Source organism: Sinocyclocheilus grahami, unplaced genomic scaffold (assembly GCF_001515645.1).
Source record: "Sinocyclocheilus grahami isolate Dianchi unplaced genomic scaffold, SAMN03320097.WGS_v1.1 scaffold1040.1, whole genome shotgun sequence".
Lineage (NCBI taxonomy): Eukaryota > Metazoa > Chordata > Actinopteri > Cypriniformes > Cyprinidae > Sinocyclocheilus > Sinocyclocheilus grahami.
The window spans coordinates 42472-65633 of record NW_015506219.1 but is presented as its reverse complement, the minus strand read 5'-3'; the positions used below and the strand labels follow the sequence as shown (position 1 = coordinate 65633).

General features: G+C 37.3%; 1 protein-coding gene across 8 annotated transcripts in view; it reads right to left on the bottom strand.

Annotated features, from left to right (window-relative positions):
• The window catches only part of gria3b (glutamate receptor, ionotropic, AMPA 3b), a 134481-nt gene extending 116232 nt beyond the window's left edge, over positions 1-18249 (bottom strand). For 5 of the 8 annotated variants that reach the window (XM_016251361.1, XM_016251362.1, XM_016251360.1 and 2 more), the window contains exons 1-2: positions 18008-18249; positions 17419-17577 (exon numbers count right to left, since the gene is read on the bottom strand). In XM_016251361.1, coding sequence (XP_016106847.1) covers positions 17419-17577; positions 18008-18086 — 238 coding nt within the window. In that variant the 5' untranslated portion in view covers positions 18087-18249. The remainder of the gene's footprint in view (positions 1-17418; positions 17578-18007) is intronic. The other 3 variants (XM_016251356.1, XM_016251358.1, XM_016251357.1) reach the window with 2 other exon arrangements.
• Positions 18250-23162: the final 4913 nt, after the last annotated feature.

The window sequence follows — 23162 nt, the reverse complement described above, 5'->3', positions numbered from 1 at the left end:
CTGCTTATTAATAGTTAGTAAGGTAGTTGTTAAGTGTAGGTATCTAGAATATGGTTATGCAGAATAAGGCATTAATATGTGCTTTATAAGTATAAACAGACAATATGCCAGTAATAGAGATAATTGGTCCTTAAAATTAAAAAAAGTATTACCATTTTTGTTTTGCAAAAAGGCACCCCCCCCTAGCAACAATCCTAGAAACACCCTATAAACTTCATTATAATGCCTTAACAATCACTCACAATGCTCTAGTGAGTACACTGACAACGCGCACTCATGTTTTAGGAAATGTAAAAATTTATATTTCTAAGAGGATCCAAGGGTTAAAGAAGAAGCCAGTAGATGAACAGTATGCAGTTACTGTATGTGTATATGTTTGTGAGGCCGTGTATTCATTCTCTGTCCATTCTGTGGCTGCCTGAACAGCTGATCCATGGTGGGACAGCAACTGTCCACTTGCCCTGAAGACATTCTCCCTCTGATTTGACAGATCTCCCCCGACTCCAGCAATGCTGGACACCACGATTCTGACTGGAGACCCAGGCATAAGTTGCTTTTTTTGGCTTCAGATTGCGAGGGGGAGAATGACCTGACAAAACACCTCCGGTGGGCCGACGCTCTGGCTAATGAGAACAGCGCTGGGCCAAGATACCATAGACTGTCAAGGGCATCTGTGAGAGAAAGTCATACATGACTTCACAATTTCATGTTAAAATAAAAGCGAGAGACAGTTAGGAAGAAAGAGGCAGAACAATCGAGTCTTTCATCTTTCAACCTGTCATTACATATGCTCTTTGCAGCTGAGAGTTTGATCGTATTACAAGCTGTGCTGTCTTGCTGACTGACAGTCAAGAGAAACCTTGCCACTCATGAGAGATTAAGAGTTTGTCAAACATTCTTAAAAATCACCCATTTTGCACCACAAATAATGTGTGTTCCTGTAGCACTACCGTCAGAGCATGACACTGCCAATGTCGCGGGTTTGAGTTGGTCAAGGCTGGGCTTGCTTGGATTGGCTCCTGCTGCTAGATACTGTAACTAGACTGTCTGGTTCCAAAAAGCAGATTTGTCTTATTCCAGGATGGTTTGGAGCGGGGAATGGAAAGCCTGAAGTGAAGCTGGAACTGAGCGATTGCAGAATGTTTCGAGTGAAGAGGGGAAATGGCCATCACTCCGCTCCACTGACATACTCCGTTCCAGACCGGCTTTCAGGCTACGATTACACTAGTGTGTTTTTGTATTAAAATCCCATAACTTTTGTTACGGTTACGCCTGGCTCCCACACTACTCTGGAGTTTTCGACTTTTGGAAATGCAGAAGACCCTGTTTTAAAATGGAAACTTTTGAAAACTAAGCTGTGGCTGTCCATAGGGTTGGGTATCGTTTGAATTGTATCAATTCCGATTCCGATTCCTCTTATCGATTCTGTTTCTTTTCAATTCCCAGTTTCAATTCTAATGTGATTAAATAATGATATCAAACATTTATCCTGTGTCTCTTTTTTGCAAACCATTTATTGGAGCTGAATACCATGAACAAAAATCAACAGAGTACATAAAAACTCTTTAAGAGCTGTTTGTGTGAAAAATAGAACTGCATGATTCTGGATAAATTTAGTTTTTTTCCTTCTTTTTTTTCCCCCAGTGGAAGTTGGTTCTCTCGTGATTCTGAAGAAAAAACATTAGACAACTAAACAAAATCACATGTAATTTATGAATGAAAGATTCAATGACTCACTCAAGATGTACAAACCCGATTCCAAAAAATTTGGGACACTGTACAAATTGTGAATAAAAACAGAATGCAATGATGTGGAAGTTTCCAATTTCAATATTTTATTCAGAATACAACATAGATGACATATCAAATGTTTAAACTGAGAAAATGTATAATTTTAAGGGAAAAATAAATTGATTTTAAATTTCATGGCATCAACACATCTCAAAAAAGTTGGGACAAGGCCATGTTTACCACTGTGTGGCATCCCCTCTTCTTTTTATAACAGTCTGCAAACGTCTGGGGACTGAGGAGACAAGTTGCTCAAGTTTAGGAATAGGAATGTTGTCCCATTCTTGTCTAATACAGGCTTCTAGTTGCTCAACTGTCTTAGGTCTTCTTTATCGCATCTTCCTCTTTATGATGCGCCAAATGTTTTCTATGGGTGAAAGATATGGACTGCAGGCTGGCCATTTCAGTACCCAGATCCTTCTTCTACGCAGCCATGATGTTGTAATTGATGCAGTATGTGGTCTGGCATTGTCATGTTGGAAAATGCAAGGTCTTCCCTGAAAGAGACGACGTCTGGATGGGAGCATATGTTGTTCTAGAACTTGGATATACCTTTCAGCATTGATGGTGCCTTTCCAGATGTGTAAGCTGCCCATGCCACATGCACTCATGCAACCCCATACCATCAGAGATGCAGGCTTCTGAACTGAGCGCTGATAACAACTTGGGTTGTCCTTGTCCTCTTTAGTCCGGATGACATGGCGTCCCAGTTTTCCAAAAAGAACTTCAAATTTTGATTCGTCTGACCACAGAACAGTTTTCCACTTTGCCACAGTCCATTTTAAATGAGCCTTGGCCCAGAGAAAACGCCTGCGCTTCTGGATCATGTTTAGATATGGCTTCTTTTTTGACCTATAGAGTTTTAGCCGGCAACGGCGAATGGCACGGTGGATTGGGTTCACCGACAATGTTTTCTGGAAGTATTCCTGAGCCCATGTTGTGATTTTCATTACAGTAGCATTCCTGTATGTGATGCAGTGCCGTCTAAGGGCCCGAAGATCACGGGCATCCAGTATGGTTTTCCGGCCTTGACCCTTACGCACAGAGATTGTTCCAGATTCTCTGAATCTTTGGATGATATTATGCACTGTAGATGATGATAACTTCAAACTCTTTGCAATTTTTCTCTGAGAAACTCTTTTCTGATATTGCTCCACTATTTTTCGCCGCAGCATTGGGGGAATTGGTGATCCTCTGCCCATCTTGACTTCTGAGAGACACTGCCACTCTGAGAGGCTCTTTTTATACCCAATCATGTTGTCAATTGACCTAATAAGTTGCAAATTGGTCCTCTAACTGTTCCTTATATGTATATTTAACTTTTCCGGCCTCTTATTGCTACCTGTCCCACCTTTTTTGGAATGTGTAGCTCTCATGAAATCCAAAATGAGCCAATATTTGGCATGACATTTCAAAATGTCTCACTTTCAACATTTGATATGTTATCTATATTCTATTGTGAATAAAATATTAGTTTATGAGATTTGTAAATTATTCCATTCCTTTTTTACTCACAATTTGTACAGTGTCCCAACTTTTTTGGAATTGGGTTGTACTTGTTTAATTACTGGATGAATCAGCGTTCTTGAACGAATCTCTTGCATGATTCAAAGACAAATACATTTTAACAGCCCCTTTTCGCCACCTACTGGCGTAACAATGTAATCGATACATCTTAATTTGAAGTGTCAAATTACTTTCAAAAGGTGATTTACTCTATTTTAATCGCTACCATACACATCAGAGTTTATATCTGAACTATAAACTTTTATCCCCGTACTTCTGTGCATTGAATGTTTGTAACACAGAAATAATGATACTGTGTGGTTGAAAAGACTTTGAAGCTGTTTCATTCATGACAGACAGCTGCTCTCTTTAGGTCAGCGGCAGAGCGAACGCAAATTTTAATGTTCAAAACACACTGATGTGATCGTACTTTGCACGGATGAACCAATAAGTGATCACAACATTGTGATCGCACACGTCAAAGGTGGAGGAATGAAACAGATGAATCACTGTAATTTAGGAATAGAATCAAGTTGTCGTTTGAATCGCATTCGTGATCTTTAACGATCTATTAAATTAAAGTGCTTTGTCATGTTGGTGGTGACACCTCTCTTGCAAAATGTTTAGCTATCACAGATATTATACTTAGCTTTTTTGGCTTCTGATCGCTAATGTAGCCAAACTTTGGAGCGCTTATATTAGCGAGCAAGGTCCTGGCAGATTGCTAGGTCCGGTCCTCACAGATGAAGGAAAAAAAAGCGCATAGGAATTGATAGGCGGAATCGAAATTTAAATTTGACAACACGCACACGTCAAAGGTGGAGGAATGAAACAGATGAATCACTGTAATTTAGGAATAGAATCAAGTTGTCGTTTGAATCGCATTCGTGATCTTTAACGATCTATTAAATTAAAGTGCTTTGTCATGTTGGTGGTGACACCTCTCTTGCAAAATGTTTAGCTATCACAGATATTATACTTAGCTTTTTTGGCTTCTGATCGCTAATGTAGCCAAACTTTGGAGCGCTTATATTAGCGAGCAAGGTCCTGGCAGATTGCTAGGTCCGGTCCTCACAGATGAAGAAAAAAAAAGCGCATAGGCGGAATCGAAATTTAAATTTGACAACAAGTATCCGATTCCTGACCTTAAGCCGATTTTCGATTTCCAACCCTAGCTGTCCACATTCGCTCCCTAATTGGGTAGTTTGGATGAATAGCGTACATTAAAGCTTTTTAGTCCAAATTTGCGCACATTTGGAGAACTGTTGATATCTTCACCTATTTACTTTATAGACCCTTTTTCTGTTAGTAAGCTTAGGTGGAGGCAGAAAGATTCTCCTGACCACTTTACTTAATGCTAGCTATGAAGTTTGTTAGCTTGTTTTTTAACAACGACTGGAGAAAATCAGATTTTACCTGCATATCTAAGGTCACTCACTGTCCGGGACCGCGGTTGTTATTAGAAAAGGTTAACTTTAACTGACGAAACCAGATTGGCCAACCCTACACGCTAGCTCAAAGCATGGACGATCTGACAGGATTACCTCCGGTTGAGTGACTCGCATCTATAGAGAAACCTAACGTGTATAGTAAAGACAAACTCACCTGTGTCTGTCTAGCCATGAAGATGTTTATATATATGTATAAATCTCAAGTTTGAAAAATTGGCCCTTATAACTGGTTTTCTGGTCACATATTTCAATTTCAGCAGGCAACTATTTTTACAGCTACTATTATTCCAGCCACAATCAATCACAACAATGTATATACAATTTCAAATGCCTTTTCTGATAAGAAGTGTGCATTGCAAACGCGAGCATTTTTGACGATCGTTTAACCACAGCTGTCGTCAGTTTTTTTGTGTGGCAATGGCAGCAGGTATGCGATCAAATTTCAAATTGGAGCCTCTACCACATTGATTCTGGCACCCAACATCACAACAAGATGATATTTTAAGCTCCTTATGTAGCCGAATCTGCACTGGTTTGAATTGGCCGCCTCCAGTTTTCGCGTTGTTTTGCCTCCAGCTAGCGCTGTGACGTAATTGTGACGTCGGCCCTAAAAGGGTCTATATTTCCTTAGACAGAATCATCATTTCTGTTCATTTCCTGATATACACGATCTGATTCCAGCAGTATGTTTTCTCTTCTGTGACCACTGTTATGGCTCAGAGGAAGATAATTTGCTTCATAACCCACCCTGTCTCTTCCAATGACAAACTTCCATGTTCTGTTCTGTACACAACAAACCCAACAAAACATTTCTATGCATGAAACATGACTCTAATAAACACATGAATACGGTAGCATATGATTTGTATGTAATTTTCATGAGATTCTGCCTATTTTCATAACAAAGAGTGTAAAAGGCTACAAATAACATATTTCAGCAACATCATATCACCAAAGCCACATTAGATCACAGTTGGAAGTTAGAACAAACACTCGATGGTGGTTTAAAGTAAGTTTTTAGTAAAAGCGTAGTATATTACGGAGCATGATGCAACAGCGTGCATGAATTTTCGGTCGAGTAGTGTGGATGGAGATCGTTTCTGAAACACAGAGGAAGCACCAGTGTGGACTAGCATTTGTCAGTTGAAAACAACAAAATGTATGAACTAACCGGTTTACTTGATTTCAACTTCTTATTCATGTGGATGTTGTATAAAAACAACATCTGCGATATTCAGTACAACTGCACTCATGCTCAAATTGCTTCATTAATTTCACAGTTCTGTTTGCTGCCACTAGTAGCATTCCCTACTAGTCAAGCAAATGTGAATAACATAAAATCAAGCTTTGTTGTAGCTCTTTTTCCGAAAAGCAAAACAGCAGACTGCAGAGAGACGTGTCCAAATAACCATCTGCTAGCCGGGTGTGTAAGAAACTGGCGGGTCCCATAAAAAAGGGGGTAGGCACATGTAAAATCTTGGCAGAGGAGATGCACACCATTAGCCTAATGACAGAATGAAAGATGGGCGACTTTGTGCAGACGGTGAGATGAGATTAAAGGGCCTAGGAATGCAAATTCTTTCTTTAACAAAATTCAAGAAAAGTAAGCTCACGAAGAGAACAAAAACAGTGCAGCGGTCTCACTGTTCGTGTTGCTAGGAGGAAGACACACTCAGCTTTAATTCAGCTGTGGCCATCAGAAAAGAAACGCTGCACCCACAGTCTTTTCATGTTGCTTCTTTGGCTTTGAACTGCTCGTCTAAATGTACCTGCGACTTCAAACCTTGAATGGCATAATGGGAAAACAGAAGTAATTAGGGAGCTACCGCCGTTCCCTCCCCTTTCACCTCGTCAACCGTACTTCAAAGTAGCACATCTGTCTTAGTCTTGGGCAAGAAAATGTATCGAACATTCAAAACCCTGCCTGGAGGATTAGCACGCTCAAATATTGTTTAGCTAGTGTCACTAATTAATTTAACAGAGCGGCTTCAAAATTACTTTAACATGCAACGCTGTAAGTCACAGTAATGTTGGGAGAAGGAATACACTTCTAAAGACTAATGTTCTGAAATTAAAGTCACAGAGTACTGAAGCTGAATGTTTGTGCATCAATTAAATTCAAACTATTTTCAAAACTTGTTCTAACACTTTAGATTAGGGAATGCTATTCACCATTACTTGTTAGCATGCATGTTACTACCATATTGTCTATTTATGAGTACTTATAAAACACAAATGAATGCCTTATTCTGCATGACCATATTCTAGATCCCATAATCCTATTCAATACCTAAATATAACTACTACAATAACTGCTGGTCACACTTTATTTTAAGGTCCAATTCTCACTATTAACAACAATTAACTATGACTTTTGCCTCAATAAACTCCTAATTTGATGCTTATTAATAGTTGTTGGGTAGGATTAGGGATGTAGAATATGGTCATGCAGAACATGTGCTTTATAAGTACTAATAAACAGCCAATATGTTAATAATGCTAATAAGCAACTCCTTTATAGTGAGAATTGGTCCCTAAAGTGTTACCTAAATGAATGCCTTATTCTGCATGACCATATTCTAGATCCCATAATCCTATTCAATACCTAAATATAACTACTACAATAACTGCTGGTCACACTTTATTTTAAGGTCCAATTCTCACTATTAACAACAATTAACTATGACTTTTGCCTCAATAAACTCCTAATTTGATGCTTATTAATAGTTGTTGGGTAGGATTAGGGATGTAGAATATGGTCATGCAGAACATGTGCTTTATAAGTACTAAGCCAATATGTTAATAATAGGCATGCTAATAAGCAACTCCTTTATAGTGAGAATTGGTCCCTAAAGTGTTACCTGCAGTAACTGTCTTACTTACTGTCAATAAGCCGTAATTAGGAGTTTATTGAGGGAAAACAATAGTGCACATGTGTTCCCTAATCTAAGGTGTTACCAAGTTTTCAAACTAAACTATTTTCAGATAGGATCCTAAACACAACCTCATCCTGTGACTGGTTGGCCACACATACAGCCCTACATCAAACTCATGGCACTGGATGCACACCCAGAATCACAGTGTTTACAGTTTTATGGAAATACCTGTAGTTGCAACATGAAATGTAAGTTGCAACCAAATTTATTGTCACAATGTTAAATACCTCTGAGTAAAATGACTTATCTAACCAGAAAAAAAGTAGGACATTACTTTATTTGATATTATTTCATCATTTTTTTAATTGGTATAAGTGTTGCATGCAGGAATAGAAGCAGACCTGAATGCGAATGACTGAACTACGGCTTTAAAAACATCAGCAGAGTTATGACAGGTTATGACATTTTGATTATGTGAAAATATATATGCATATATTGGGTCAGTCTTGATTTCATGCTGACTTTAAGATGGAATAAGAATATTTTAATATTTATATATACAGTGGGTACGGAAAGTATTCAGACCCACTTAAATTTTTCACTCTTTGTTATATTGCAGCCATTTGCTAAAATCATTTAAGTTCTTTTTTTTTCCTCATTAATGTACACACAGCACCCCATATTGACAGAAAAACACAGAATTGTTGACATTTTTGCAGATTTATTAAAAAAGAAAAACTGAAATATCACATGGTCCTAAGTATTCAGACCCTTTGCTCAGTATTTAGTAGAAGCACCCTTTTGATCTAATAAAGCCATGAGTCTTTTTGGGAAAGATGCAACAAGTTGTTCACACCTGGATTTGGGGATCCTCTGCCATCCCTCCTTGCAGATCCTCTCCAGTTCTGCCAGGTTGGATGGTAAACGTTGGTGGACAGACATTAGCAAAGGGTCTGAATATTTAGGACCATGTGATATTTCAGTTTTTCTTTTTTAATAAATCTGCAAAAATGTCAACAATTCTGTGTTTTTCTGTCAATATGGGGTGCTGTGTGTACATTAATGAGGAAAAAAAATTAACTTAAATGATTTTAGCAAATGGCTGCAATATAACAAAGAGTGAAAAATTTAAGGGGGTCTGAATACTTTCCGTACCCACTGTATATACTATTGCTTTAATAACTTTGACTTAAACAGAAAAGCAACAAAAATGCCTCTTTTTCCCTGCAAAATATAACAAGTTCAGTCAGGCTAATTGACTAAACAACATTCTAATGGACTTTGACACAGTCAAATGTACTTGAGGCTATTTGCTCTGTCTTATCAGAAGTAGTATGGCTCAGACGTGACAAGCAAAAACATATTTTTTTTGTGAAACAGCAAATGCACATCTCATAAAACTTCAATCTCAGGGATCCTGTTCTTATTTGCTTAGAGAAGCACAAGGCAAAACAAGGCACAGCAGTTTGATTCCAATTTGGCTATATTGATCCCATCAGAGAATAGCACTTTTATAAGCATCGGTAGGACAACTAGTTTTATATTCCGATCAAGAGAATGGATTCCACCTCATGATTTAGGTACATTTGTAATTTCAAGCTGAATGAGATTTGCAGAAGCTATCCGAGGCAGTCCAGCTGTTAACAATGCCCTGGCACACAATAAGACATTGAAATCTCAGTGAAATAGCATTCAGTTTGTTTTAAATTCTCACAAACATCACAGACAATTTCCTCGTTTTTGGAGAGTAAATATCTCGTTTTATCTACTCTGTAAAAGCATTGTTTAAAATGCTTTGTGCTTAACACACTCCACAGATTGGTTAAGAAAACCAAAGTCAAAACCCAAAAGCGGCGCACAAAAACTACAATGAGCAACAGAAGCGAAACCACGTCCCAAACACAAATCAGCACGCTGGGAGGACAATTCATGTGTCTTGGCAGATACATCCGCCGTGAGTAGCACAAAACAAAGCAAAGTGTTCAAAAGTTCATTTTTTCACTGCAAAACTGAGATTTCCTCAAGACTCGATTTGGCAGCTCACAAATGCAGGATTACCTTCACCGTGGCGAAACAAACACCGACTTGTGACTGGACAAAACACGAAAAGATAAAATCTTCTCACGGAGACTGAGATCAAATGTAAACATTTGCAATCACAACAGATGTGCTCTGTTAAGTGCAGTATGTTAAAATTGCAAATATGCAGCGTTCTGCAAATATAAAGATGTCCCGCTCTCCCAGAAGTAATGGATGCTGTCTGGGAAGATTCATATCTCATTATAGTGAGGAGTGACAGAATGCAGAATGTACTTGGGTACTGAATTAATGTAAACAAAACATGCTTAAATGTGCTGTTTGCTTCGCCTTCGCAGTTGCCATATTGCGCATACTGTCTTCACAGTACACATCACAGCTGATTCCCTATGGCAAATATACGGCCCTTATCTCGGGCTCTAGCAGTCGCTGTACTTTGTTGTGCTCAACATACTTCAGTGACTCAGAAATCTGTCTCAGTCAATAGGCAGTAGAGGTGAAATGGCATTTTGAGTCTATTTATTCTATTATTTTGGTGAGCCCTGCATTTCTGCCAGGACATTTTGCAGCGGATGGCCATTTCATTGTGCTTGTGTGGCAGACAGTTTTGACAGAGCTGTCTTTGGTGTACAAGCAGTTCTACATCACCATTACGTCGCTCGTTCAACCGTATATTCTTCTGTTCTTTCGACAGCTTTTGATAGGAGCAAAATTTGTCATTATTGAAGTGTAAAAATTAAAGACTAAATAAGATGCAAGAAAGCATTGAATGGTCACAATGAGACTGCCGGTCTCTCTCCCTGGCGATCCATTTCAGATGTCAGGGGGAATCTCACAAAACCTGTCAAGAAATGTTCAGGTTTCACTACAAAATCCAATAAAACAGTATAGTGTGTGTGCATACAAACACACACACAGGTTTGTTTTTGTGAAAAGTGGGGACTCTCCATAGGCGTAATGGTTTTTCTACTGTACAGACCGTATATTCTATTGCCCTACACCAACCCTACCCCTAAACCTACCCCTCACAGGAGACTTTCTGCTATTTCAGATTTTCAATACACTCCATTCTGTGTGATTTATAAGCGTTTTGAAAAGTGGGGACATGGGGTAATGTCCTGAAAAGTCACCTTCTCCTTGTAATACCTGTCATACCTTTGTCATTATACAAATGTATGTCCTCATTTGTCACAAAAATGCGCGCACACACACACACACACACACACACACACATGTGCATTTGTATTTTTTTTATACATTTAACATTTAACAGTATGTAACTTCTACATTTATAAAGTTTAAAGCTTTTATAAAGTTATACATGTATAAAGTTATACACTTTATACATATAATTATACAGCTATATACGTAGTATTTGTTGTACTATAGTTATGAAGACATACATAAATGTTTTACACAACAGTTTGAGAAACTAATGAGAATCACCTTTGAGAATAATGAGAATTAGAGAGAAAAAAAAAGATGAATGAGAAGCAACAATGATTATGCGAAATTGAATAGCAAATGCAAATAGCAAATAACTGGCATAATATCAAAATATTAATGGTCCCCAAACCAAAATTTACTTTCTATGTAACTTATTAATACAATGATTTTCTTTCTTTTGGTTTTGGGGTGACACATGACCCATCACAGAATGATATTTCTCACAAAATGCCGAAACCTCATCAAAATGTCCCCAGACTACATAACAAAAAACCACTGTACAGCCAAAAATGTAATCTCAGAGTACAATCAACTAGAACAATTTGAGAAGCAGTCTCATTACTTTGCTCAGTCATTCATAAACATTGGTTTGCTTCATTGTCACATTGTAAACAGCAATTACCTAAATTATTGATTGATAACCTGACAGCAAAACAGTTGAACAACAAAACCGTTTATGATTGTAAGAAGCAAAACATGCATCCATTTTCTTAGCTTTTCAATGCCAGTGTGGTCCTCATATCAAATAGACAATAACTAAAATAATAAATAAAATCAAAAACAACTTGCAAAGGCACTTATTCCCAAACATTCCTCTACCCTGTTGACTGTCCAAGTCAATATACTGTAAACTGATGCTCTTCGGGCTGACATTTGATCCAGCAAATAGTCAGATCTTTGGCAGAAAGACACAACTAGGGTCTTGTTTCCTTGAACACAAGCTAGTAACTAGACGTTTCAGGCCCGCTGTGTGAATGTGGGCTGCTGGGCTCTGTTCTCAATGAAGGTTTACAGGGAGAGACATGTGACGCCACTTCAGCCTTGAAGGAACATCGCTTCCCTTAAATAGAATCACCTTAAAAGACATGTACTCCCATGTGACAAAATTAAATTAATATGCACTGATTTTATATAGAGCAACCAGCATGAAAAGCAAGGCGAAAAATGAAATCTCGAAACATGTTTCATGGAGTTTAAAGAAATGTTACACAGATTTGCTACTCATAAAGCTTTAGATCGCACTTGAAATCTTTATTATGCACATTTCCAATCTGGTATCACATTAAAGACAAGTGAACCAAGAAATTATACTAGGAACCTATTATGCATGCTAAAAGGTAAGGCAATTTTTGAGGAGAATACATTGTTCCTTATTCTGTGATAGATGGTGAATATACTGTGTACTACAACTCTTCATGTTAAGGTATAAGCCAATGAATTTACACTGATAATTAGTTATTCTGATTTTTAATGCAACACGGGTAAAAGGAAAGCACTTAGAAATGACTGTGATGGCTTTAGCACATGCTATCGTCTAAACACACTCGGCACCACAACGATTTGAAGATTTTATCCAGCAAGCTTCAGATCTTTTATGCCGCTTTTGAAATGCAAAATGAAAAGTGTAGCTGTCACGTCTGAGGAGTAATGGAAAATATTTCTTTACTGTAGTTTTTTACGGTTTCTCAGTGGCTGCAGGAACAGAAAAAAAAAAATCTAACATTCTTCCATATGAAATGTCACGGATACCTGTAATTAAGAGTGCTGACATTTACAAGAATACAATTACTACACTTAGCTACAGGGCGTGTGCTTTTGTATGAAGCTAATTATCATTAACCAACAAAGTCAGTGATTATCCAATAGGTCGACTGTTCACAAGAACTTTCATAACATAGCCTACATAAAAAGCGATTTTTTTTGAGAAAAAAATAAAATAAAATAAAATTATATATATATATATATATATATATTTGGTTTTATAAGTCATAATTTGGGATTGCTGACATTTCTTGTCTTTGAAAGTCTCTTCTGCTCACTAAGGATACATTTATTTGATCAAAACACAGTAAAAATTTGGAATATTATTGCAATTTAAAATAACTATTTTCTATGTAAACATATTGTAAGATGTATTCCAGTGATGCAACGTTGAATTTTCAGCACCATGCTGATTTGCTGATCAATAAACATTTCTGATTATTATAAATGCTGAAAAAATCTGTGCTGCTTCATATTTTTCTTGAAAACTGTGATACATTTTATTTTTTTAGGATTCTTTGATGAATGGAAAGTTCAAAAGAACAGCATTTCTTTGAAATAGATTTGATCAATTTAATGTATCCTTGATTAACAAAAGTATTTATTTTTTCATACTTACCCCAAACTTTTGAATGGTAGTGTATCTTGGTTTCCACAAAAATATGAAGCAGCACAACTGTTTTCAACATTAATAACAACCAGAAATGATTATTGAGCAGCAAATCAGCATATTTCTGAAGGATGAAGACTGGCGTAATGATGCTGCAAATTCAGCTTTGCATCACAGGAATAAATTACATTTTACAATATATTCACACAGAAAATGATTTTTTTAAATAATAATAATATTTCACATTTTTAACTGTATTTTTGATCAAACAAATGCATCCTTGGTAAGCAGAAGAGACTTTCAAAAACATACAAAAATCTTACCATTCCCAAACTTTTGACCGTGTAGTGTAGGCCTTTAAGGTAATGGTCACAGGCTACCACTTTTTAAAACTTAAAATGGGTTAATATTAATGTTAACAAATTAACAAATAAATGTTGTTAACCAATAGTCATCACTTGTTTATTAAGCATTATTTTATCACATTCACACTGACACTGGCTCCATTCTGGTATCAAACGTCCATTTTCAACATCCATTGAATTCCAAATGGATAAAATGAAATCCCAACTTATTTTTAATTTAATTTAATTTAATTTAATTTAATTTAATTTAATTTAATTTAAATTTATTTTATTTTAATTTATTTTATTTTATTAAATTGTATTTATTTTTTTGTCGATACCCTGTTTAAGCAAGATCATCATGCCAGCTAACAGCTTGCACCACGTTTAAAAATGACACTGGCATTAAAAAGTGATAATGAATCAGATGTTATAGACAGTCTTGAGTCATTTTCTCAATGCTTTTTAAGGAGGCTCTCAGGAGTGCTGCGCCCCTTCATTTATTTGGATTGCTAAAATCCAGCTTCCTTCTCCCCCAGCCATGTGCTCCTCAGTGCAGGGACAAGTACTTTTGCTAGAACAATGTATCTATTATTTATTCACTCATTTTCTTAACACCTATGCTCTTATCAGTGTAGACACCTCATTAGTATGTGATCGGCACTCAACACAACATGGAGATCTGCGCCTCCTTTACCACAATCCCACCCCCACCTTGACACTTCCAGTTTGATTGGCTGCCTATGTGTAGATTTTTTTTTTCCAATGACAGTCAGTGCAGTGAAGCAATATGAGATCTGTTTGTTAATGAGATGACACTGCAGAGGTTAGAGAGAAGTTTACAATTCCACGCGGGTGCTAAGGATCAGATCAGCACAAAAGTGTGTGAATGAGTAAAGCAACTGGTGGAGAGCTTCACTGAATGTGCTAAATAAGTGAAAATATTCAGTTCTGAAGGCTTGCTGGATAGCGCGGTCAGATATCAGATAGCAAAAGAAAGCTGCACATCTACTGCAACATACTTAATACGCTTATATAAGTAACGACGAGTGTACTTTTGGTTTATCTGACATCTATAGGCCTTGCCTGTTAACAAAAATCCTAGAAAATGGTTTGTGTATATATTGGCCTGGTTGATAAATCTGATAACGAATTAATAGAAATGGTAATTTTTTTTCACCTTATATAAGTAACGACGAGTGTACTTTTGGTTTATCTGACATCTATAGGCCTTGCCTGTTAACAAAAATCCTAGAAAATGGTTTGTGTATATATTGGCCTGGTTGATAAATCTGATAACGAATTAATAGAAATGGTAATTTTTTTTCACCTTAGGGTGGCCTTTTAAAATCATCACTAATTTATACTTTATCCAATGGTACATACAGTAGTTAATAAAATAATTAATTTAAACACACACACACACACACACACACACACACACACACACACACACACACACATATGCCAATAATTCAATGACCTATTTGTAAAGTCACTTGCTTTGATCCTGAATGAATGAGCTGTTTTGAATGAATCAGTTGAATGAATGAATCAGTGACTCACTCATTTAGACAGTGACTTGCCACCACCTACTGGCATTTTACTATCTTATTTAGTGTATTTTCTCTTTTAACACTTCATATGTCTATATTCACTATTTATTATATTTAAAGGGGTCATGTGATGCGATTTCAATTGTTCCTTTCTCTTTGGAGTGTTACAAGCTCTTGGTGCATAAAGAAGATCTGTAAAGTTGCAAACACTAAAGTCTTAAAACCAAAGAGATATTCTTTATAAAAGTTAAGAGTTAACCACGCCTACCTAAAACGGCTCGTTCTAACACGCCCCCACATGTCTACATCACGATCTGGGAAGATTTGCATAACGCCGCCCAAATGTTCACGCAAAGAAAGAAGGTGTAACTTTTATTCTCGCTGTAGTATTGTTGCTGCCGCCGCCATGTCCTGAAGACACTGTGTGCTTCGTTGTGAAAGTGAAACTACTTTGTTTGGTCTTCCAAAAGAGGACGATATCCGCTTCGTCATGCCTAGAGCTGATCTGTGCTGGTTGCTGAGGGAATACATCAACTTTCACCGTGGACGAAGCGGTGAAAGTCCAGCCCGCCTCAGCTCACTCTATCCTGGCCTCAGCGCACGCTAAGCTGGGGCTTCCCCTCAGGCTAGGCCGCTGTGTTTTTCGTTGCCACTTATGATTCAAATCATTTCATTACACCAAATACACAAAATAATGTTCTTTTTAGCAGCATCATATGACCCCTTTAAAATGATTTATGCAATTGTAATCGCAATGTAAATGCACTCATGGCATCTCCGAGCTGCATTAAACAGTCTATGTAAATCTAAATGCCACTTCATATACTGCTTCTGTGCTACGTCTGCAGTGCCAAGGTTTTTTTTTTTTTTTTTTTACATGAAAGAGATTTCATTTAAAAAAGTTACAAAAACTGACCTAAAAAATGCCACAGAAAAATCCAAATAAGGGGGCAAATACTTAACCTTACTGGAAGAGTTGCTTACAGGTTTGGGATTATTTTTCAGTTATTATCCTAGCCTCACTGAATCATACAAACCTTCCTCCTTTCTGGTCTTATAAAAATTGTCATCCCCCCCCCCCTCCCCCAAAAAAATACCATCAGCCCGCCCAGTGGATAAATTTGTTTATATCTATTCACATCCTCCTCTCTAAATAGCAATATTGGTCGACCACTCTTTAAGAAAAAGAAAGACCAGTGAGTGTACAGATGAACAGTGAGTGTACAAAACCTAGTAGGTAATATTCAGTTCCTAAAAAAAACTAAATATTTTGTTTGTGTTCCTCCAATAATTCCATGACAAACTCAGGTTGTGTAATCATTTATGCTATCTTTCTCTCACCTATCTGTACCTCTACAGTGCTGGGGTTATTCTGCGTTGCCAAGGGAACTTGCTTATGAATTCAAAGTGATTTTGACTCAGAAATACCGACAGACTGTGCCCACAAAGCACTTCTATCACTGAATGCTCATCCTCTTATTGCAACACTTTCACTTGCAAATCAGACTGGGCAAGCATGGGTGCCGCAAAAGAACTGTCATAATTACAAAGGGATTCAATCACAAAAACATCAAAGCAGAAATACAAAACGACTTGTCATGTACTAAGCAAGCGTGACGCTAAAGCCAACCACAAAGACTGAGGTGGAAAAAGCAAGAATTCTGATAATATCAGAAGTTTCTCAGTGAAGAAAACATGATGCTTAGAAAAAAGTAATATAAGCCCGAAACGATGAAATTCTCTCCCAGTCCCTCTGTGACCTCTCTACCCTGTCCGAACTCGAAACCCAGCTGAAAACACATCTCTTTGTGTTCTAAATTCAGTGTATTTTTTTAATTCATAATTTGTGTCACTGTATGCCTTGCTTTATTTATGATTTGTGCTACTGTTAGTTATATTATTATCATTAATATCAAGCTATTTAATACCAATACATTTCATCTGAAGTCCACAATGAGGCTTGATGTTAATAGGTGGTGCACAACTGAAAGCAGAAACCGGATCATTACAAGATTATGGGATAATATATGGGGTAATAGAAACTCTTCACTGCAGAATAGCCTACTTCGGTGTTTCTCCACTTGTTATATTCCTGAATTAAGCTGAAATCTATCAAAGTAGTGACTGGTTTGTTATTGATGGATAAAGATGATGATTATCGCAGTTCATAGAAATGTTTGCACAGATTTCCAGCAATTATTCCCCAGTCTCGTTCAGTCAGTGATATGAAGCAGCATCCAGGTAAAAGCTCATAGTACTCACATGCATGAGTGACAGAGAAACTGTTGGAGGACTCCAGGTTATCTACGTTGTAATTGAGATGGAAGGGTTTCTCAGTCGTGTTCTGATTGGTGTTGTAGAGCTGCACAGCGAATCTGAAAGCGCTGTGTTCTTGCACGGTGGAACGCATGAAGAGCCCACCTTTATGAAGACCAAACAGCAATGAATCAGAGACGATGCACAGATTGCATGCTTATAAAGACTGCATGAATAGAAAACACCTGGCTTAAGCGTCAGATCCATTTAGACACATTTATGAATGTGTTCCATCCATAAATCAATTCGATTCGCCTCCATTCGTAGGAAGGAACTTTCTCTTAAGTTTATGAAAAGCGATTGATAAGCTGACATGCATGCAGAGCGGAAAACCTAGACATTTTTTGCAGAGATATAATCATAACCGTTTTATTATTTATGACAATTCTGTTTGGTATCATTGGCGATGATTCCTTAGATTGCATTGGTGCACTTAATACCGCGCGCAATAATACCGTCTTCATATATCACCTAAACATGCATATGCATCGAAACCAGACATCGACAGAAGTCAGGCATATCCGGACGGACTCACCGATATTGATTTGATTGGGGAAGGCAGCGATGGATGTGCCGAATAGCCATAATAAAAAAAGCAGCGCGCTTTGAGCCATTTTCGCCCCTGCCTCAAAAATCAAGCCTTAGAAAACGAACTGTTTGAGGAGAATCATAAACGCAGAAATCCAGCCGTGAGTGAAGCGGAGCGACTCATGGAGAACAATTCTTCTGCATGTGAGGAGAGAGACAGACTGAGAGAGAGAGAGAGAGAGAGAGAGAGAGAGAGAGGGACTGGTGCTGAAGATGGTCGAGGCGACTGAGAGCATCACATCCAGAGTGAGTGCGAGCGGCTCCTCCAATTGGACCAGCAGGGCGATATTGATCAAACTTGAACTGACGTTGAAGAAGAAGATTTGGTAACACTTTCTATGAGGCCTGTAGATTTAATGCATGCGTTATAGAGGTTTTTCATAATGCATTATAGTAGCTTTCAGATTTGTTCACGAATTAACGGAGTCACATTTATAATGCATTATAACACGTAAATATTTATTTAATGAAGGTAATGCGTTTTAATGCACGCTATAAACAGTTAAATCTGCCCATAAAACGTTACAGTGCATTATAATATGTTTTATGTTATAAATAAATATACTGTATATTGCAAGCAAATACAATTTCTCTGTTGCATTATAGGCCTATTATATTCATATAATTAACGTCATTCATTCAAGTGTTGTTAAGTACAGTTAATATAGCTATAGCTGATGTAACGCATGCCTGCATGGTCTTGTGTTGTAATGCCAATCTAGAAATGACTAGCCCAATGTAATAGCCTACATTCTATCTGAGCTGAGGTTATTCTCACTATTCACGAGAACATGCATCTGGTTGAGACGTCATGAAAGAATCAAAATGCATTGAGAAGGAAAGTGGAAACCCACCGGCTAATATCACATTCAATGACCTCCTCAGCAGCAGCACCATGTCAAGGGTTCGTGAAGTTTACTCAAAGCATGTAATTATCTTAATTAAAACGCAACATTTGATATGATCAGGCATGCAGCCTTTTGATGTGTTTAGGTGAGTGCAGTGCATTTATTTATTATCACGCAATCTACTGATCTATGTCGCCATGCAGTGACGCGACGCGACAAACCAAACGCTGTCTTAATGATAGGCTACTGGATCTGCTGGCATTACATGCAGCGTTCGGTGCAGATGGGGTCACGTGGAAGGAAGACCGTATGGTATTGTTAAGGAAGGCGCTGACGCGTAACCTGAAGCGCTTTAAATTGAGCACCATCGATCGCTTTGTTAGGAATCGTTCACCGTAGCGTCAAGGGCTTAGGTTTCAGCATTGGGGGGGTTAAAGTGTGAACTGTTTTAGTAGAGTCCGGGGTCATGCTCACTCATAAGATTTATTTATTTGTTTGTTTGCATATATATTTATTTTTGTGAAATGGTCTTTTGTGCTACACTCTAAAAAAAAAGGTGCTTCAGCGGTTCTTTGGAGTGGTTAAGGTGCTATATAGCACCACTACCGTATAAAGAACATGTTAAGCCCCTGTACGGTGCTTCAGCGGTTCTTTGGAGTGGTTAAGGTTGCTATATAGCACGGCCCCCATAAGGAAATATTCCAGGGCCCCCACGAGACCTTTGACCTCAGAAAAAAAGGACCTCTCCACAAACCGCAACAGCAACTTCACACATTACTGACCAGTTAGACTTTATTTCTGGAGTTCTACTTTAAAACAGAAGTTCTTTATTGAGAATTAAGGTTTAGATGTTTTTTATTTTTTTTCAACTCACCGTTTTGGTGAATAGTGTTCGCTTTAGTTGCCTCTTGATCCTTGACTTTAATTTTAAGTTTAAAAAATACGTTTCTCTTTGGCTGTTACAATAGAGTTTATAAAGCGCATATGTGATGGCAAGGAACTTATGGTAAAATCATTTCATGCGTATGAGTCGCTGGATTGCATTTTATCAAAATTTGTAGTTCTTTTATGAGTTTTATGTTATTGCAGTTCTACAATACTACGTGACAATGTGAGAAAATTGTATAAACCACTTTTAGAATTATGGGTTATAAAGAGATTTCAATTCTGTCATGCATAGAACCTCAGCAATGGTGACAAAATATTCTGATAATTCTGATATGATTTTTGAACATCACAAAACAAGGCAGTAAAAAGTCACAACAAAAATAACAGCAAATAGTAAGAATAAAAGAAAATAATAAGACAATGCAGCTGCATAATATATTCATGTCGCAATGCATGCTGGGAGCCATGGATGAGTTATGATTGGTGCACCATTGTTGAGTGCTATATGTGCTATAAGTGCTATATGGCACCTCCATTTGACAAAGGTTATATAGCACCTGTAAAAAATAGGTGCTAAACAGCACTAAAAGTGGTTCCCCTATGATTACAAGCCAAAGAACTGCTTTTAGTGCTATATAGCACCATTTTTTAGAGTGTATACCATCTATGCAAAGTTGGTGCAATAAAGTAACATCATAGTTAACAATTACTTGTTTACATAGGATATATATGTATGTATATTATTTAGTCACTTATAGGCTATATTTTGACATAATTGTTCTAATTCAACATGCCATGGGAAGTCAATCTAACTTAAAATGTTCTTATATTGATATTATTTCTTACTCCTTAACAGTTCATCAGGCTCTTAATGATTTAATCTATGCCATCTTTTGGAATATCTGAAGGCCATGTACCATAGTTCTTAACTTTAGCATTTGTTATAATAAGACTAGCCTATTAATCATTACCAGGCCAATAATGCCTTTTTTAAAATTAATCAATATAGCATTTGTTATGAAGAAACAACCGCCTGCACATTTAGAACCAAGTTAGACTAAATTGTACACAATAAATAAGCGTACAATAAAACTTGATACATTCTTGTAAAGGTGGTCAAGAGTAGTTTAAAAAATATTTTAATATATATGCTGGTTCAAGACCGTTTTCTCCTCTTTTCATCAGTCTTTTTAGTTTATTTGCCTTTTTTTAGATACTGTTCGACTTTCTCCATAGCATTTTAAAGTGGCTGTTTCTCTCAATAATACAAGTAGATCCCATGTTTAAAGCGACTGGATTAACAACGACGTGATGTAAAGCAGTCACGTTACAATTTGGGTTTAAAGAGAGAAAACGGCTTCAAAAAAAGTGTTTTTAAAAGGGTTTTAAAAAAGTGTTTTTAAGAGTTGAGCCTTGGGTGTTCAAACGCGACACAAATGCCCAAACAACATAGAGACCAACACCATATGGTCGTTTGACGTGTGTGCACGGATCGCCAGCTATCACAAATCAGTTTTTGATGCAACACAATGGAACATTGTCGATGTGTCTTTCCAAAAAGTTCGCAATTTGACACGTCACATTAAAACGCAACGCGTCACAGAAAAACATCGAGAAGCGACGCGATGACCAAAGACGTCCATCTGACGCATGTGTACATAGACTAACAATTAATAACATGGCAGACGGAATACAGGAATGCGCACTGTGTCAATGCCACAAAACACAATACAGTCTCTCACACAGACTGCTGAATAGTGTTAATGAATTAGGAGAATAATGATTGTGGACTCAGCAAAGAGACCTTGTGTTTTGTTACGATGAGCCTTTTATATTGCAGCTATTATTGAGTTGGGCTGCTGTCCATGGTGCTGAACACATTCGACTCCAGATATGTAATTTCGTTTATTGTAGATTGATGATGTGGAAAGATTGCCCTGGAGTATACTTTATATTGCAGTGTTCAATACTGTGTATTTACACAAGTGAGTACTGTGCAAGTCTGTGTACTGTGTAACTGCATGTAACTTTGCCCTGTCCCAACCCAATCACTGCACAATATCAAGTTATAATTATACATTAATCTATAGCACATCATTTCAATGCAGTTCAACATCTGTTATAACATTATTTGAGATTTTTGAGTCTTTTTTGAGATTTTTAACTAAGGCACTCATAGCCTATCCTCTGTGTGTTTTTACCAATCGGAAGAACAATTCAAGGATGACAGTTCCATTTATCGTGGGCTGCAAAGCTCTACCAAAATTGAGTTTTTAATTGCATTGCAGACAGACAAGGCTTTAGATATTGATACTAAAATTGGCTTGTGCCCCCAGTGCAGCATTGCAAAGGGAAACGTCATTGCAAGTTCCCTTCAACAGCAATCTTGCAATCACTAGCAAATGTGCTCACCAAAATGAGTAATAAAGAAGATGTAGTAGTTCATTTCAAAGCATTCTGTTTTTGGTCTTGGGGGATTTTAATTCCCCACCATCTCCTAAAACCAAGTACAGTGTTTCAAACTGGTTAATGAAAACTGATAATAAACAACATTACAAATAAGACATGCAGTATGCAGAGATTCTTCTGTATTAAAAACGATTTGTAAAATCTCTGAAACGTCTTAAGTTCAGTTCAGTTTTTCAGATTCTGTTGGTTATTTATTCAATGCCATTCATATGACAGGTAAGATCAAATGCATCTCTGTAGTCTTCTGTGGTTAGGCGACATGAAGTGTGTTTCGTGAAGGTTAGTGTCCACACAGCAATATACAGTGCAATACTCTTCCCTACATTAATGTGTCAGAGTGGAGGAGCAAATCAGACCCCAGCATTGATTTTTCTGAGACTGTCATCATTGTCATTATGAGCACTTAGGTCATTCACCTTACCATCATCAACATATAAAATCTGATCCCATAATCATTAAAGGTTACAGTTTCATTGCTGCACCAAGGCAATAAAGGCAATTGATTAGATTTGAAGATATAAATAAGCATGTTTTCTAAATGATTAACAGAAATACGGAAATGAAAGTACTGAAAATCATAAAAACAAGCAAACAAAACATTGTTCTGTCAATCAATGACAACCAGTCTTACAAGTGGGAAGTAAACATTAAGAATGTGACTAAACATTCAAACACCTAACGATAAACACAGCTGGAAGGTAGTCAAGTTCATTTTATGTGCATAGCGCTTTTCACAATTCAGATTATTTCAAAGCAGCTTCACAGAAATAGTGATGCAGTGAATAATGGATGGTTTCCAACCAGTTGAGATTTCCTAAAAGTCTTTTTCACATTATGTTAGTGTACGCTGGTAAAGTTGTATGATATATGAGTGTAATATTGTCAATTGAAGTATTA